Genomic DNA, 17,698 nt, shown 5'->3' on the forward strand with positions numbered 1-17,698 from the left:
GAGCTAAGTTAAGGCTTAAGCTAGAATTTAATATCAAACTAATGTGCTTGAAGTAGCCTTCTGCTTCCATTGTTACAAAGACACTTTAAGTATTTAGAGCTACCTGTCTGCCATGAGAAATCTCAGAGTAATTTGCAAAGGAGAAGTAAATGAGGATAAGATGCTTGTTTTGAAGCAACAGAAGAAAACCTAGTTGAAAATCAGCTATGACTAATAGAAAAATGAAACAGTTCCATTCAAACTTTTTGTTTTCTTTTTTTTTGCTCCTTCTGGAGTGCAGGTGGTAAGCACCCTGCCCCAATGAATCCGTGCTCGCTGCCACAGACTATTCCTCTGGCAGAAGGAATCTGCTGTACCATATCAGACATGAATGCAGAACAAACAGTGGTCACGCAGAAAACTCTAGTGGAGCAGTTAGTGAAAAGGTACCCAGGTAATGTGTTTGTTTCCCCTTCCTCTTAAAAATGACTCTATCATCAGCCTTGAGTATATGATATTGGATGAGCAATGCGTAAGAATACAGCAGGCAGATGAGAGAATACTTGAATAAGTACATAGTCCTTATCAATCTGAAAGCAACAGTAACGTTACTTTGAGTGTGAGGATTAATACATCCTTAAGAATAACCATGGGAAGTGGGTGCAGCAGCACGCTGATAGTATGCTCGAGCATAGGAAAGCATACATGAGGTATTCAGGTAACAGGTCCAGAAAAACACAGAACAGACTATTTGTCATACCAGTAAGACTTGGAGTTCTCTTTAAGAAGCAGAAATACATTTTACTTCGGTGGCGAAGGAGTCTGCAGCAGGGGAGCTACAACCAGCAAGCATTTGCTATCATAAATGCAAGTGGCCTCAAAATCCCGTTTGTTGGTCAAATTCCAGCTCCTCCTTTCCTGAAAGCAAGTTTATTACACCGAATCCTCCTTTACTGGTGGGACAGCAGGCAGTTCCATCCAGTGCTGCATTTTCTCTCAGTGTGAAAAACATTCAGTTTCCCTTAGGTTATTGAACTGGGGTGTGGGAGTGTATATGTTTGACTGTGTAGAAGCTCATTAGAGCCTTTTGCTGGAGGTTGTTTGGTTTCATTCTAAGCTTCCTCTTTTGAACCATTGTAATCTCATAGCTCTGCAATTGTTAAAGGTAAGCTTTCGCATCACTGGGAAAAAATTTAATACAACCCCATAAACTGGTTCTGAAAGCTGCCAGCAATGTGTAGCCTATATGTGAACTGAGATTCCACAAGGAATCACTCATAGCTCAGCTGGAAGAAGTGCTCCAAGTTTACAGAAGGAGAGAATGTTTTTCCTGCTGTTTTCACCTTGTTTTGGGAGTCTTCATTCTTGTGGGCCCGATGATGTTTCCGTGCTGCCCTCACCTGGCGGGCCCAGGGGGGTTCTCCTAGACTCGGGGCTGCAGTCTGCTGCTCCCAGATTTTGGGGCAGTCATTGCCATCTTAGGGGAACCACAGGCATATGTGTGGCGGACAGCTGAGTGCTGGCACTGTTGCTGACTCTGATGATGTATTAACGTGCAGTCCTGTCGATTCTCCTGTGGTATTTGATGCTTTCATGTTGAATCAGACCATTTCCTATTCGTACTTCAGCTGCCACATCAATTTTAAACTTCTTATTAGATCCTGCAAACTAATTACACTGGGCACTTTGTCTTGACTCACTCCCAGATCTGTTGCATGTTATTTATTTTTTTTACCAGTTCCCATTTTGTTTGAAAAAAATCTTTTTTAATTTAAAATATCTGCATTTTTCTTTTAGGCATCACAGTTCCCTCCCAGGAAATCTTATACAACATCATTGGCACTCTAATTAAAGAAAGGAAGATCTATCATACAGGAAAGGGATATTTCATTGTTACCCCCAACACCTACTTTGTCACAAATTATGCTTCAGAATGCAATAAAAGGGTCCATCAGAAGGACAGTGAGGACACTTACCAAACGAACTGGGTGAGCCGTGCAGACCCAGTGAAAGAAAACATTGCTACAGTATCCCGTTGTCTGCCTGACCAGAATACACTCTGTGAACAAAGACTTGGGCAGCTAATGAGCCAGGAACCTAAGGGAGGAGGCAAGAAAGGCTGCAGTGAAGGGAAGCCTTTGATTCAAACTCAGGTCACCTCCTCATCTGCTGAAAACCGTCCCTGGGACACCATGAAATCTCTGACATCAGTGAAAGAGAAGCTGAAATGTAGAAGATTTGCTCTTGGCCTTTTCTGGAGAGGTACTTCTAAAAAAGAAAAACATAAGGAGTACTCTACGTTCTCAGCTCAGTTTCCCCCCAGGGAGTGGCCAGTCAGAGATGAAGATGACTTAAATAATATTCCACGTGATGTTGAACATGAAATCATCAGGTGTATTAACCCTACTCTTACCGTTGATAATTTGATTAAACACACAAGATTAATGCAAAAGTTTGAGGAGAAGAAAAAATATACCACTAAGAGAACCTCGGCTGAAGTGTTAACACTAAGTGAAAAGTACCTTTCGAAGGAGGGTGTCCAAAAGACACAATTTAGAACAGCAAAACACAAAAGTAAAATGAAGTCAAACAAAGAGAAGCAAACTAGCAGAAACAAGAAGAAATCTCATGTGCATGAGCCAGCATCCCAAAGTGAGAAGCTAGAAGAGAACGTTTCACTGCTTGTCACAAACCAACAGCTGCTGGATGCAGCAGCGGAATCCCAGGTCATATATAAAAAGCAAATTAAGAACCCTTTTCAGGGTCTCTCGTGGAAACACAACTTTTCTGCAAAAGCATATAAGGGTCGTATTAACAGTCAGCAGAAGTCCAGGAGACGAAAGCAGGAAAGAGATTTGCAAAGGTTTACAAAGTCCTTGGACTCCCCCGGAGCCTTTGAATACGAAGCTGAACAACCACTTGCTGAAATGCAGGCTGGCAACACTAAGCAAAACAAATTACCCCAAGCTCGTAGGTTTTCCTTTCAATTAAAGAAAATCAGTTTAAGTGACAGTGTTAGTTACCCGCACAGCAGCACCTTGCGAATAGATGATAAACAGAAATACTTTCTGGAGAGCAATGTTTCTGAAGATAATGTCCATAGAGGAACAGTGAAAAGAAATCCTGGGGATATTAAAAATTCCCCAGGCTCCTACACCGAGGATAAAAATGTGCATAAAGAAAGAGCAAAATATTTACTACATCCAAAAGGTGAATGTTGCAGGTACAAAGCTGGCAATGTATGTGAGTTGTTGGACCAAGCAGCAAATGAATTTCAAAATGTCCACCTCTCAAATTATACAACCAGTGTTACAAGGGAAAAGGAATTTGGTGTGACACACAGACAAAAGTCTGATGAAAAGAATGAACTTGTATTTAAGTATGACTGTACCAACTATCCTGGATCAACAAAGCCAGAAAGTGACAGATTTACCAACAGATGCCATCTTCAGAAGCAGAAAGCACATGATTGTGACAAGTGTAGATTGCTGCATCTGGATGACAGTTTTGAATGCAATGAAACACATCAGTTGCTTTCTTGCCGGGTGTTTTCAGGTACAAGAGACTGGAGTAAAGCTGTGCAAAATCTGGGGACTGCTCTAAAAAACTCTGAGGTTAATATTTATCCAAACCAATATAATATAGCTGTAAATAGAGGGTATGAATATAAGGGAAGTGCTGATTTTGCGGAATTAATTTGTAGCTCAGAAAAGCATCAAAAGCCAGACCTCACAGGAGAAAGCTGTCTGTGCAGCCAGGTTCTTCCAATGGTTTCCAGAAAGGAGGAAGAAACCAGCTTTACTGAATGCAAAAAGGCTTCAGCTATTGATTTCTGTGACACTAATGAGGCTGATGCCTTGCAGAGCTGCACCTGTGAGATGGCAGAAGTAGTGGCATGCCACACTCTGGGCCCACAAGCCAAAGAAACAAGAACCCCCCCAGGAAAAACAGGTCTTGTTTTAAAGAATAAATATACCGTGATATCAGGAGAGAATCACACAGAAAGGGCAGAAAACCACAGCATTACAGGAGACAGTGGAATTGACTCCCCGAGGTAAGGAAACACACGTAACTATGCTATGCATGTCATCATCTCATTAACAACAATCCTATTTGTGTAGACCTTTTGCTGTGTCTCACAAACACCCCTCCCCAGTAGCAAAACTGAAAATCTGCTATGCATATGCTGCTGTTTGCATTCACAATACAAGATGGAGATGCATAGTTGCAGAAACGCTCAGGAACATGGATAAACTCAATGTGTTTCTGTTAGCAAGACTATCCAGCTTGCCATATGACATTATAGATGTCATTGTTACCCCAGTTGTAGGTGAAGAATAAAATGTGCTTTATAAAGATGTCCAATCATAACCTAAAGTGCAAAATATCCAACTTGTTCACAACAGACAGGAGAATGTGCACACCACCTTGAACGAGAGGCTCCTTTCATAGGGTACCTGTAGCCTGTAACCGTGTACCTTTTTTTAAGAGATTTTTTGAAAGTTTCTTAATGGAAAACAAATTGATGTGAAACACATTTTACATAGTCGCATACGGATGAGACTTACACAGCTGTTGACCTAATTGGCAAGAACTCAAGTTAAAATGCTGTGTCCATTTTTGGCACAGTTCTCTTGTATTTCTTGGATGCGGCCACTTGGAGCCCGTTGGTCAGCCTGATGGTATTGATGCCATCTGAGGTAGCAGAAGCCAAGCCGGTACGGCTTTGTTTTTAGTCTGTGATGTGTGACTTGTATGAATTGTTCTTTTAGATGGACTGAGAAGAAGATGAAGCTTCCTGCCAAGTTCTGACAGTATCAATAGCAATGCATAGAGAACAGAGTGGAGGGGCAGTGACGGAAAGTTCCTTGCTTCAGCTAACTAGCCAGGAAAGCTTGCTACGTTTTTAATGAGGTGTCAGCTTTTTATTTGTAACAACGTACTATAACTGCGCTTGGTGCTGTCTGCGGGCTGTCTGTCAACCCTAGGCTTTTTGTTAACCTTTTGGGGGTGCCAATAGCAGAACTACGCGTGGTTTCGTTTGTTTGCTTTTGCATCTCCTCGTCTAATAAAAACGAGGGCTGACACAGCGCATTGGGGTCGGGCTGTTCGTCAGGGCAGGGCACGCGCTGCTCACCGGGAACCATATTTGACCTGGAAACTCCAGCAAACGTTTCCATCTCGAGCCACGGGGCCAACGGCAGGAGCTACAGCTCCGGACAGAAAACCACGCAGAGCTACTGGGTGAGCACGCACCTTTCCACGCACCAGCTCCTTCAGTGCCGAGCCTTTCTCGCTGCCCCGCAGTCCCGCCGAGCCGTGTGGGGTAGCTGCGGCGGTGACAAGCTCTACATTGTCAGGGTAGGCGCCCAGCCGCGCTCCCCGCCTTCTCTCACGGAGGTAGAGCGCGTCCTGCTGCCCAGCCCGCCTGACTGCGCAGCCTTGTTCCCGCCTTCTCTCTCTCACACGAGCGCTTCGCGGCTGCGCGGCACGGCGCCAAACCAGCCCGCCGGGCAGAGGCATCATGGCGGCCGCCTCACGCTCGGGGTGCGCGCTGGGATTTGTAGTCCGGCCTTGGGGCGGCCTCCCATTGGCGGCGGGATGGCGGCAGTTCACCCGGATCGGCATCGGTTTCCGGGGTGGGGTCCATTCCTGTCACGGCGCGGTTGCGGCGTGGTGGCCGGCGAGCGGAGATGCCTGAGGCCACCCGGATCTGCAACGGCAGCGGGGCTGAGTCGGAGCCCGAGAGCCCCATGGAAAGCGAGGCCGCGCCAGAGAGCAGCCGGCGGCGGCGCAAGGTACCGGGGAGGGCTCCGTGGCCTTCCGAGGCCGCTCCGGCCCGCTTCTGCCGCGCCTCCCGCGTGCCGGCGGTCGCGCTTCCAGCTCCCCGCGCGGCGCGGCGGCGGCTGCCCGGGGCTGTGTCCCTCCGGCGGAGCTCGGGCCGGGCCGGGCCTGCGCCGTGAGATCCCGTTCCGGGCCGGCCACGTGCGTCGCCTCCTGGAGGCCTCGTGTCGGGGCGGGACCGCGGAGCACGCGGGGTTGGCCCGGTGGGGCGGCTGCCCGCATAGATGTCCCCGGGTAGGGACTGAGGTGGAGACCGAGCCCTGCGGCGTGGGCTCGGGTGTCCTGATGGCGGGAGGGGCCCGGCCCGCCCCTGAGAGGAGCTGGGGACGCACGTGTGCGTGTCTCTCTGACGGCCTTGTTGCTTTTGGCTTCCCAGAAGGAGAAGAAAGAGAAGAAATCCAAGCGGACTGACAAGGTTCGGAAGAAAAAACCTCAGACAGATGAAAGTGAGCAGTCAGAAGAGGAGAGCAACTCGCCAAAGCCCAAGAAAGCAAAGACCGGAGGGAAACAAAATGGGCACGTGGGAGAGGAGATCCCGGAGAAGGCCAGGCTGTCTTCTGCCAGTGCCAAATCCACCCAAAAGAAACAGCACAGCAACTCCAGTGAAACGTCCAGCGGGGATGGGGACAGTGACCAGGAACAGGAGCAGGTAATGGTAGTACCTGGAGTGCCCACAGTGACAAGGGGAGCTTTCAACACCCGCGTTACATTCACTCTATATTTAGAGCAGGTTATCTTTATTTCTTTGTGTGTTCTTTTCCCTCACAACCAGTGTGAAGACTGCACTGATTTTCCAAGACTGAAAGCTGCTTGGCTGTGCTTGCGGGCAGTTATTTGCAAACAGTTGGAATTGTGAGATTGCAGAAGTTCTAGATCTGTGTCCATGGTTTCCTCACATCAACAGTGCCACTACTGTTGGAGCCTTCAGGCTGTAGGGAGAGGGTATCTGGATGTGATTTAACGGCAGTGGCTGTGATTGCTAGAGAAACATTTTTAACTGTCTTCTTGCCCGTATGAATTCTGTGGTAAATAACCATTTTGTTTTTAGCATAGTTTGTGGAGAAAGAAACATGTTAACGCATAGTTTTCTTTAATGTGCAGTCTAATTAACTGGTAGCTCTTAATGTTGTAAGATCCACCGTAGTGTAATAAAATACATAGTTGTAACAGTTCTGTATTTTTAAGCCCTCTTATAGTCATGTTTTTGTCTTTTTTGGACTCTGATTCTACCAGTTAAAATGTATATTGAAGTGAAGCCTTAGGAAGATTTGCTGGTCTGCCTTGTTTTATTACTCCTAGGAATCAGTTTCTGCCTTTAGAATTCATTTCCAGACCGTACAATACATGTTGGGTAGTAGGTGGTTTGCTGGGTATCAGGCTTGTTTCTTGCCCATTACAACATACTCTGATTGACTGTCAGTAATTGCTTAAAATGTAACCTTAAAACAATTTTTGGAGGTTGAGATTGAGCTCTTGCATTATTATGCCGTTGTACGTGGAGCAAAATCTTCATTTAAATTGCAGGTTGCTTCTGTATAACTTTGAAATGTAATAGTAAGTAAAACAAAGAAGACTCTTCAGCCACAGCTATGATGTTGTTAATGAAAGTGTGACATTGGGCTGGGACACCGGTGTGTATGCTGTTATCCTATGTTTTCTGTTTGTCACATGTTCACTGGAAACATTTTGTGAATTGTTGTTTACTTAACAGGAGATGACTGAAGAGCAGAAAGAGGGTGCTTTCTCCAATTTCCCTATCTCCAAAGGGACCATTCAGCTTCTTCAGGGTAAGTTTCTTTTCATGACATGATTTGCTCAGCTCAGGCTTTACAGTAGAACTTCAAATGAAAGATAGCTCAAAAAATGGTGTGAAAAATTTTCGATTCAAAGTTATTTCATAGCATATTAAAGAAAAACAGTTGTATTTAACATCTCTGACATTAGTTTGTAAATGATTTAATGTAAAATTGAGAGATGAAGTAATTGTGATATTTTATTTGAAAATAAGAGTTTTTCTTAGCTAAGTGGGGAGCATTACATAAATACAGTCAAAGTATTTAAAAGCTTTCATTAAAGGCTACTAATTTCATCTGTCCCTGTCTCTGATGCTATGAATTAGGAGTGTAAGGCAGGCAGCCCCAAGGTTCTGTCAGGATTAAATTAATACTCTGTGACTAAATAATCAGGGGAGGTGAAGATACGGTCCTGACTAGCTTTAAACTTGTTTGCTGGATGTTCTGCTCTGAGATGCATGGAAGACCCATCGTCATTGTATTAAGGCAATCTGTTCTAATTGTTGCAGCTCGAGGAGTGACATACCTGTTTCCTGTGCAAGTGAAGACCTTCCAACCAGTATATTCTGGCAAAGATGTTATTGCTCAAGCACAAACTGGAACAGGGAAGACTTTCTCTTTTGCTATTCCCCTAATTGAAAAGCTTCAGGCGGACTCACAGGAAAGAAAAAGAGGCCGTTCACCAAAAGTAACTATGCTTAGCTAGAATACTGGTTTTGCATTTGTCCTGTGTCCAAGTGATTCAGAAGTTTAACTCACTGAAAAAGTGCTTCGTGTTTATGGAGTGATAAAAACTGTCTCCTTAAATATGTTTGTTTAAATGGTGGGAGATGTTAAAAATACTTATTTTTCAGTAGGACCAGCAAAAGATGTTGAAACTTTTGTTTCAGGGAATGCACGTTCATTTATGAGCTCTGTTGTCAGATTTGAGAGTAGTATTGCCACTGTTAAAACTCCTGGTTAGTAGTGTGTCCGTCATCTGTGTTGAAGCCTATGCACCAGGAGAGAAGAAAGCTGCTGGGCTGCTTCTGTGGGGATATCCATGCAGGTTGCAGAGCTGAGCTGCAGTTCACAGACCAAACATATTCTTCACTGAGAGACAGCTGTTATCTTTTGGTGTCTCTTCCTTGCACCTTTTTCCTTCTCACAGGATTGTAAAGGAGTACCAAGCTTGCAGGGCTTTTTGTTTGCATGCTTTTGAAAAAGCTTTTCTTATCCATATTCTTGGATCCTGCACTCAAGCAACTGTTCAAAAGCTGAAGTTAGATAAGATTTAAGTATCTCCTATCTAATAATAAAAAGTCTATCCTAAAAATGATCATGTGCTGAAAGAGATGAGTGATGTTATGAGAGTCTTAATGAGTGTGCTTCCCTAATGTTTGTTTAGATAACTGTTTAAACCAGTTTTCTTTTTTAATGGTGTTATGGTCAGACCTAAACTGGTGGCTGAAAGTCTAATGTTGACTAGCTTGCCCAGAGAAGCTGTGGGTGCCCCATCCCTGGAGGTGCCTAAGGCCACAGGTTGGGGCCCTAGGCAGCCTGACCTGGTAGGGGGCAGCCAGCCTACAGCAGCGTTTGGGACTGGGTGAGCTTTAAGATCCCTTCCATTGCTAGCCAATTTATGATTATGTGACAGCAGCAGCTACATAAAAGCCATGTTGAGAGCTTATCTGTTTGTCATCCCATGTAGGTTCTGGTTCTTGCTCCAACAAGAGAGCTGGCAAACCAGGTTGCCAAAGATTTCAAGGACATAACGAGAAAGCTCACAGTAGCTTGTTTTTATGGAGGAACGCCATATAATGGACAAAGTAAGTGACACACCAGAAATGTCATTAGGCTGATGTATTTGGGAAACACAATTGGGTCTTATTTTTCCCCAGTTTTCTTCTTCTTCACTCTCACTTGTGTTTGTAAATAAAGTGCGTACAAGTGGCTTAAGAAGCTGTTATTTGATTGTTCTTCTCCTATCAAGTGTTTCTAACGGAAGAGAGAGCTCATTAGTTCACTGCTAACTCATCTTCTGCTCTTTTTTTATCAGTTGATCTCATTAGAAGTGGAATTGACATTTTGGTTGGGACACCTGGTCGAATCAAAGACCATCTTGAGAATGGCAAGCTGGACCTTACCAAGGTGAAACATGTTGTCCTTGACGAAGTTGACCAGATGTTGGACATGGGATTTGCTGAACAAGTGGAGGACATCTTACGGGTTGCATACAAGAAGGGTAATCTCAATATTTTATCAAATAGTAGGAAATAAGTCATATTTTAGTTTTGGAAGATACGCTCAGGTTTTAGCAAAATTGCAATCTGGCTTTGTTTAGAAATGATTGAATAGTGTCTTCTAGGAAATGTGAATGTAGCATGTGAGGACGTATGGTGAAACTGGGAATTCATAGGACCATCGTGGAGCTTAAAACCCAGTACCCAGGAATCTATAGATAACTTTCCTTGGCACCTGTCTAGAAGTTGTACTTTATCTCTCTCCCGTTAAAAAGAATTTGAAGCTTTTTACTCCTTCCATCACATAGAAGCAGACAGGATTTTTGTTCATAGTAACTTCATTCTGTAACCTTGAAAATACGTATAATTTTTAGGGGCTTTCTTTTTGTTTATCTTGATAGTGCATACATGAAAAGGCAGTTTTTCCTTGTGTATTTTAGACAGTGAGATTTGATGTCACATTTTCAATAACAGTGTAATAAACTAGTATGCATCTCTGAAAGAAAGGGTACAAAGGTTTTGAAACATTATTCTTTGTTTTAAGATTCTGAAGACAATCCCCAGACGCTACTGTTTTCTGCAACGTGCCCAAGTTGGGTGTTTGATGTAGCTAAAAAATACATGAAATCTAAGTATGAGCAGGTTGACCTGATTGGGAGAAGAACTCAAAAGGCTGCTACGACTGTAGAAGTGAGTAATCTGTCTAAAGGAAATGTTTTCAGACCTTATCCCTTTCACTTTTTGACACCATGGCATCCTAAAGTGCTTTATCAGGAGGATGTTGGAGTTATTTTGTGGAGATTTACTGTTTGGATTTGAAGTGTAGTCTCACAGTTACTTTGATAGATCCGTTGGAAACATTGTAATTGTATTGGAGGAATTTAAACAATGTTACTCTTGAGCTTGAAGAAAGCTTGTAACACATGGCGTTTGTTTCATTGTATCTGGCATAAAGCTGTAGCTACTAGAGCTGCCTTAAATTCTGCACCTCTTAACTGTCCTCCAGAGAAATAGTGTATTAACTGCAGTTTCTTAAAGCAAAGGGAAAACAGATTTGTAGACTTTTTTCCTTCTTCTTAAAGTAATTACTTCACTTAATGTTAGGCTGATCATTGTATACATGAGGGCTTTAGGTATCTTGCATGTTCCAAAAATGTTTAGCCCAGCGAGAAATTGTATATCTAATGTTGCTGGATTTTCCAATTTCAGGTGTTTTAAAGGTTCTTGTGGGACTTGTATAAGCTAAACTCAGGAATTTTTTTCCATAGCATTTGGCTATAGAGTGTCACTGGTCTCAGAGGGCTGCAGTTATTGGAGATGTCATTCAGGTCTACAGTGGAAGCCATGGGAGGACCATTGTATTTTGTGAAACCAAAAAGGATGCAAATGAACTGGCTCTGAATGCTTCGATCAAGCAGGTATTTCATCATTTGTATTAAGGAACAAGGCCTGTCACAGAAATATTAACCCTACATTGATACTGGACTAACACTGAGTTAAGTTTTAGGAATGAGGCGGGATTTTGCAGGTGGTCAGATCAAAACAAACCATTAAAAAACCAAAAAATGGTTGAAAGTTGCTACATTATAGTCTTCAGGACTAGGCTGTACTGATAGACATGGGGTTGCATTTTTCTTAAGAGCTCTTGCTCACATTAAATGAAGCAGTTTTGAGTTAGTTTCTGTCCTTTTAGAGAGAACTGTCTCTTTTGCATTAAAACATGGTGACTGACTTGGAGAGCTACTGGGATGGTAGCTCACGGTTCTGGAGTAGCAGTTACTAATCTGTGATGTTGATGTTAATTAACACTGTCTGAGGGCCCCAGTTAGGATTTAGAGCAGTAATGTCAGTCTCTACCTGTGTCTCATCAAGATATTAGCTGCTGTGAAGAGTTTAAAGATGTAGCATCGGAAGAATTCAGTTCTGCTGTTTATCTCCTGTGGATGAGCTGTAGTGTTTTACCTGAGGCTTATGGTGCAGCACAGTGTCATTGGTGGAAAAACACTTGTGCATTATTTATGGTGCACTGTGATGCTGGGACTGTGTGCTCCTTTTTTGGTGGTGGTACTGTAACAGGCACTTTTTCTGTACATATTTTCATTAGGGAAATGGGTTAACCAATGTCTAGAAGGCAGTTTAACATTGTGTTTTTAGGGAAAGGAGAAGCTTGTTGAACTCCCACAACTGTGTTCAGGAGTGTTTCTCCCACACTCCTGGATGACTTCACTAACAGCTAACCCTGAGCGTGGAGCCCTGTCCTTTGTTATTGGTGGCATTATTGATATCAAATTTTGCATAGGCAATGCAGAACTGATCTTGGCAGGTAGGAGAAGTAAATTACATAGATATTTCCATTTTCACACTTTGATGCTCGCTAGCAACATATATGCTGATTCCATTTATTGGGTGACATTAATCCAAAGCCCTGTGAAAAACTTCTTGAATCCTGTTGAGACTCTAGGATTGCGTTATGTTTGTTTTGTTTTGTTTTGAATAATTCCCTACTTACATGTGGAGAACTTAAACTGACTATGAGCAAAAGGTGAAATGATTTTTGTATGTTTTGGTCTTTGCCCTTGTTATTACTGTGATACCGAAGAACTTCAAGAACTACTAGATTTAAGAAAATCATTGAAACCATAGGGTGTTTTTTTAGCAGCACTTATATTTTAATCCTTTAATTGGTAGTGGGGGAAATAAATATATTGAGGGGGATTAAGAAGCAACAATGTTTTGGAAAAGATGCCTAGATGAGTGCTATGAAGGCCTGAGGACATTGCTGGAGATGGTTAGTTTTAAAATGACTAAGCCTTGCATAGAGAGCCTGGTTGGAAAGTTGAGGCACAGGTGTTTTCATAGGTCACAATAGTTAAAGATGAGACACGTGTTCCTGCCCTGTTTTCTTTCTTTTGTTTAAAGGTCTTTAAGATATATCAATAAGAAGCACTGAGTATATATTTTGAAACCTTTAAAGTAAAAATTGGCCAACTCTGTTTTACTATACAGTGTCACAGCAAGATAACAACCAGAAGTGGCCATAAAGCAGAGCACCCATATTGCTGAATTGCAGTACAATCCTGTAATAATGCTATTTTTCAGGATTGCCAGTCATTGCACGGTGACATTCCTCAGAAGCAAAGAGAGATCACGCTGAAAGGTTTTAGAAATGGTGCATTTAAAGTTCTGGTTGCAACCAATGTAGCTGCCCGTGGTTTAGATATCCCTGAAGTTGACCTAGTTGTCCAAAGTTCACCACCAAAGGTGAGTGTCTTGTAATAACAATATATCGTCTTGTTTTTAAGTAGTAGATGTTAGCAACTGGTAGTATTCACCATAGAGTTTATTGTCATTGCTTTTAAGGGTAAGGAATGTCTTGATATACAAAAGGAATTTCTTTGAGGATTTCACAGAGTACATCAGTGCCAAGAATATTTGAAGATGTTCTTTAAAGTGCTTTCTTTTATGACTTTCTGAAGCCTCTCCCTCCAAGGCTGTATGTGGTAGTTACAAGTCTGAAAGCAGTGAGAAGCAAAGAAAAGCTGCTGGTCTTGCTAGAGTGACTAACAAAGGAGAGGCACATGTGAGCAGGAGACCTTCAGTGCCTGAAGTTAAGAGTTTAAAAGACAAGTTACTGTTTAATTGAATTCACTATTAATAGCTCAGTAACCATGCTTTCAAGCTGATATGCAGACGATGTGAGAGGAATTGTCAGAGGTATACACACCATCTTTTTTCATATCCTTCATCCTTTTAAAGGATTATGGAAACGCTTGCTCTTCTGAATTTAGCAAAACAATGTTTTTTAACTTAGTTTTTATATGAAGTTTTTGTGCACTGCTCGGGCTAAATCGTAATAGTTTCTACTAAGATACGTGAGGTAAGTCCTAATGGTGTTTATTTTGAAGGATGTGGAGTCCTACATCCATCGTTCTGGACGGACGGGGCGAGCTGGCCGCACTGGGATCTGTATCTGTTTTTATCAGCGAAAGGAAGAAAGTCAGCTAAGATATGTGGAAGTAAAAGCGGTACAGTGCAGTTTTCCTTTATTCTTGGGCACCGAGTGGTTTAGGGCAGCATGTAAAATCCTCATGTCATGTTTTGTTTATATCAATAAGAGTACACTATACAAAACATCCAGGTATGGTTCATTTACTTTGCAGTTTGGGTGTGCTGTGTGGAGCAAGCAGTGCACTGCCAGTCCTTGTACTCACGCTTTCTCAACAGAGGCCGTAAGATTGTACCTTTGGAAATGAGAAGGGCAGGCAAGGGGAAAACTATGACACATTTGTTTTAGTGTTCACCCTAGACTTACTGTATGAGTGATGACTGGTACATGTGTAGCTTCACTGGTAACTTCCAACAGTGTTCCATAAGATAGTTTTCTCAATAGAGTTCAGCTGAAATGGTTTAGTCTCAGGCACGTAAAACTTAGGCTTGAGCTGAAAAAGGTGGCATAGCTCGTGCTTGAATTCCTAATTTTTACAATTTGTGGGCCTTTTTTCCCCCCCTGGAATATATCAGAATGGTCTGTTCTTCTCAGTTTAAAGCCAGTGGATCATTTAAACTGACCTAGTACATAAACAGTGCTTGTATTACCCATTTTCCTGTAAGATTAGCTTTATAGTTTTCAGTAACAAAGTAGGGAGTCCAAAGGATAAAAGCTCAAGAAAAATGTAAGATTGGGATGGTTGTTTCATTAAGAGTCCAACACTATTTCTTTAGAATTGAATTCTTTATAGCTACAACTTTCATCTGTATTTTGCTTTATAAATTTCAGGGCATTACGTTCAAGCGTGTTGGTGTTCCTACTGCAACAGATATAATAAAAGCTTCCAGCAAAGATGCTATCAGGTGTGTTGGGTGATTCAAGCTCTACTGTATTTTCCTATCTTTCTAGTTCAGAAGGGCTGGTTGGACTGTCCGTTGCCATCTCTGAGCTCTTTGAACACATCACTATTGAAGTCTTGGACTGCTGTTTTTTATTTCTGTTTCCAGACTAGCAGTTTTTTTTTCTCCTTAGATGCCTGGATTCTGTTCCTCTAACTGCTATCGAGTACTTCAAAGAGTCTGCTCAGTTGCTAATAGAAGAAAAGGGACCAGTTAACGCTTTGGCTGCAGCTCTAGCACATATTTCAGGTGCTACTTCCATTGAACAGCGCTCCCTGCTGAACTCAGATGTGGTAAGTGTGTAGAGCTTTAACGTTTGTCTTTGAAGAAGCAAAAACGAACAACTTGGCCCATGTTGCTTAAATGGAGAACTGATTGTGTGCTCATGGAAACTGCACTTAAGCTACTAACTGATAGAATTTTAGTTAAGAATGTAGGGCATTTAAGTATGCCTGTTCTTTTGTAACAAGAGCCATTTGAAAACATAGTTTATCAACGGTAAAATAGCAGGTTTTTGTCTGATAGATGAGCTAAAGTTTATTCCTCTGACTGAATGGAACATGCCCCGTTTCTTCAGGGATTTGTTACAATGGTACTGCGCTGCTCTGAGGAAATAAACAATATGAGCTACGCTTGGCGGAAACTACGGGAACAGCTGGGTGATGATGTTGACAGAAAGGTGAACAGAATGTGTTTCCTCAAGGGAAGAATGGTAAGGGTTTGATCTTGTTGTTATTTTGTGTGTATGTGCTTTTTGCTGCTTCGCTCTTCTGATTGTAGCCTTTTTCCTCAGCAAATGGATGGGTGGGTAGTTGGTCTTTCCTGCTCCCATTCCAGGCTCTGATAAAGACAGAAGGATGGCTGCAATCTATTTGATCAGTGGTCACCTCAACAGCTTAGGTTTCTGTTCCACTGATGTGTTAAGGAGGTAGTACAATGCAGTGTACGCATTGCACGCCCAGGGAGGTAGCAGTACAGGCAAAAGGTCCAGTGTTTACTTGGCCTTTATGATTAAACATATAACACACTTTTAGTACAGTCAACACATGCATTAGCAGAACTATATCTCTGTAACTTAAAAATCAATCAGAAAGTAACTTTCTGGTTTGTGTACCTGATGGCTGTACAGCTACTGTTGCAAAGCTCAATGTGGGACGATATTTTAAGCAAAACTATTTTCCCTCCCTCTTAACATCTCAGATTCCACAGACAGGAAAACATGATAAAACTGTCTAGGATTTATTGCTGTGCCACGCATCAAGTATCAAGAGAACAGTCAGTTTGTGTTTGCCAGTTTTTATGTGGTTTGTGTAGCGTGGGATGGGGAAAACAACTGATAAACTGAAAACAAATAGAGAAATAGACATATACCAAAGGTGTGCATGTCTTAGTATAGGGAAAGCTTTGATTTGAGAGAATTTACAGATGAGTAATGGCAGATGTGATAAAGACCACAGTTTGTAAAACACTGGCACTACTCTTTTAATGTTCAGAGGTTTTGGAGCATCTTAATTCAATGTAAAAGGCTTTAAAATGGAAAGCTTGTGTTAGTACAAAGGTTTTGTAGGTTCTGTTAGACTTTCTTTTGTTAGTCAACAATGAAATAAAAGGCTAGATTTATATCCATTGACACTGTCCTCTCTTTTTAGGGTGTGTGCTTTGATATTCCTGCAGCAGATCAAAAGGACATAGAGGTATGTACTACACTGAAGTTTCTGGTCTTGAATACTCTGTATTTGCTAACAGATCATTTATTGCTTTTCAATTTAGTAAATATAGTCCTTGGGAAATACACCATATTTGCATTCCTCAAATTTAATTTGATACTTGTGATGTTATTTCAACAGGGAAGGTGGGAAGATTCAAAGCAGTGCTGTCTGTGTGTGGCAAATGAATTACCTGAGCTGGAAGAATCCCAGCGAAGAGGAGGAGGAGGAGGAGGAGGAGGGAGAGGAGGAGGTGGGGGAAGAGGAGGAGGAGGAAGAGGAGGAGGAGGAGGAAGAGGAAGAGGAGGCGGAAGAGGAGGAGGAGGAGGAAAGAACAGAAGCTTCTCAGGCTCCAGGAATGGACGGCGGGGTGAGTCAGGAAGAAACAGATCCAGAAGCAGGGGCCAGAAACGAAGCTACGACAAAGCGTTTGATCGCTGACCTCAGAAGCCAGGAGTGGAGAAGCAGAGCAGCAGTATTTTATAAGATATTAAAATAGGTTGTTCCTGTGTCTGTACCACTTCAAAAAAAAAAATAAATTCATTTTTTGGGTTTCTTTTCCTCAGTACTATGTTGGTCATAAACTAGATCATGTTTTTGTTCACTTTAAAGAAAAAAAGGCAACTGTTCCTTTCTTTGCTGCCATTTCATCTGTGTGTAAAACCTCCATCTCTGTTCCAAAGTATGCGTGTCGCATCCAAACCTGTAGCCCAGCTCACTGTATAAAATATAGATCTTAACCGATGGCCAAACCTGTACATTTTCCAAAATGGTTACAAAAAAAAAAAGTAAAATATTGTTTTACAAATTCATTTTGTACGTGAGATGGTTTTAACGTAGCGCTGAGTAGTTAGAGGAAGCAGATGCTTCTCTCAGGCTGGACGTTTCATGGTATATATGGGCATTGACAGGTGCCTGAAGACTGAAGGAGAGCCAATGTCACTGCAGTCTCCAAGAAGGCCTGGATAGATGAGGGGTGAGTGGTGGCTGCTGTGGTGACTTCAGCAGGGCATGTGACACTATGTCCCACGCTATTCAAGCCTAGGAAGTGTGGGATAGACGAGTGTACAGGGAGGTGGACTGAGAACTGGCTGGCGGAGCTCAGAGAGTGGTGATCAAATTGTGCAGAGTCTGGGTGGGGGGCTGTCATTTAACAGTGCTCTGCAGAGATCAGTGCTCGGCTTTTGTTCAACATCTTCAACCGGCAGCCTGGATGAAGGGATGGAGTCCACCCTCAGCCAGTCTGCTGATGATACGAGGCTGGGAG

General features: G+C 42.5%; 2 protein-coding genes across 2 annotated transcripts; both read left to right on the top strand.

Annotated features, from left to right (window-relative positions):
• Positions 1 to 286: 286 nt before the first annotated feature.
• STOX1 (storkhead box 1) lies at positions 287 to 5,071 on the top strand. The gene is made up of 3 exons (XM_072340883.1): positions 287 to 433; positions 1,777 to 4,033; positions 4,752 to 5,071. Exons 1-3 carry the CDS (start codon positions 301 to 303, stop codon positions 4,789 to 4,791), a joined length of 2,430 nt encoding a protein of 809 aa, XP_072196984.1. The 5' UTR covers positions 287 to 300; the 3' UTR covers positions 4,792 to 5,071.
• Positions 5,072 to 5,596: 525 nt separating this feature from the next.
• LOC140253861 (nucleolar RNA helicase 2-like) lies at positions 5,597 to 16,880 on the top strand. The gene is made up of 15 exons (XM_072339882.1): positions 5,597 to 5,777; positions 6,200 to 6,472; positions 7,535 to 7,610; positions 8,126 to 8,304; positions 9,307 to 9,424; positions 9,655 to 9,840; positions 10,383 to 10,528; positions 11,107 to 11,256; positions 12,938 to 13,099; positions 13,744 to 13,863; positions 14,616 to 14,689; positions 14,859 to 15,018; positions 15,303 to 15,437; positions 16,375 to 16,419; positions 16,573 to 16,880. Exons 1-15 carry the CDS (start codon positions 5,673 to 5,675, stop codon positions 16,870 to 16,872), a joined length of 2,229 nt encoding a protein of 742 aa, XP_072195983.1. The 5' UTR covers positions 5,597 to 5,672; the 3' UTR covers positions 16,873 to 16,880.
• The last annotated feature ends 818 nt before the right edge of the window (positions 16,881 to 17,698 follow it).

Source organism: Excalfactoria chinensis, chromosome 6 (genome assembly GCF_039878825.1).
Source record: "Excalfactoria chinensis isolate bCotChi1 chromosome 6, bCotChi1.hap2, whole genome shotgun sequence".
Taxonomy (NCBI): domain Eukaryota; kingdom Metazoa; phylum Chordata; class Aves; order Galliformes; family Phasianidae; genus Excalfactoria; species Excalfactoria chinensis.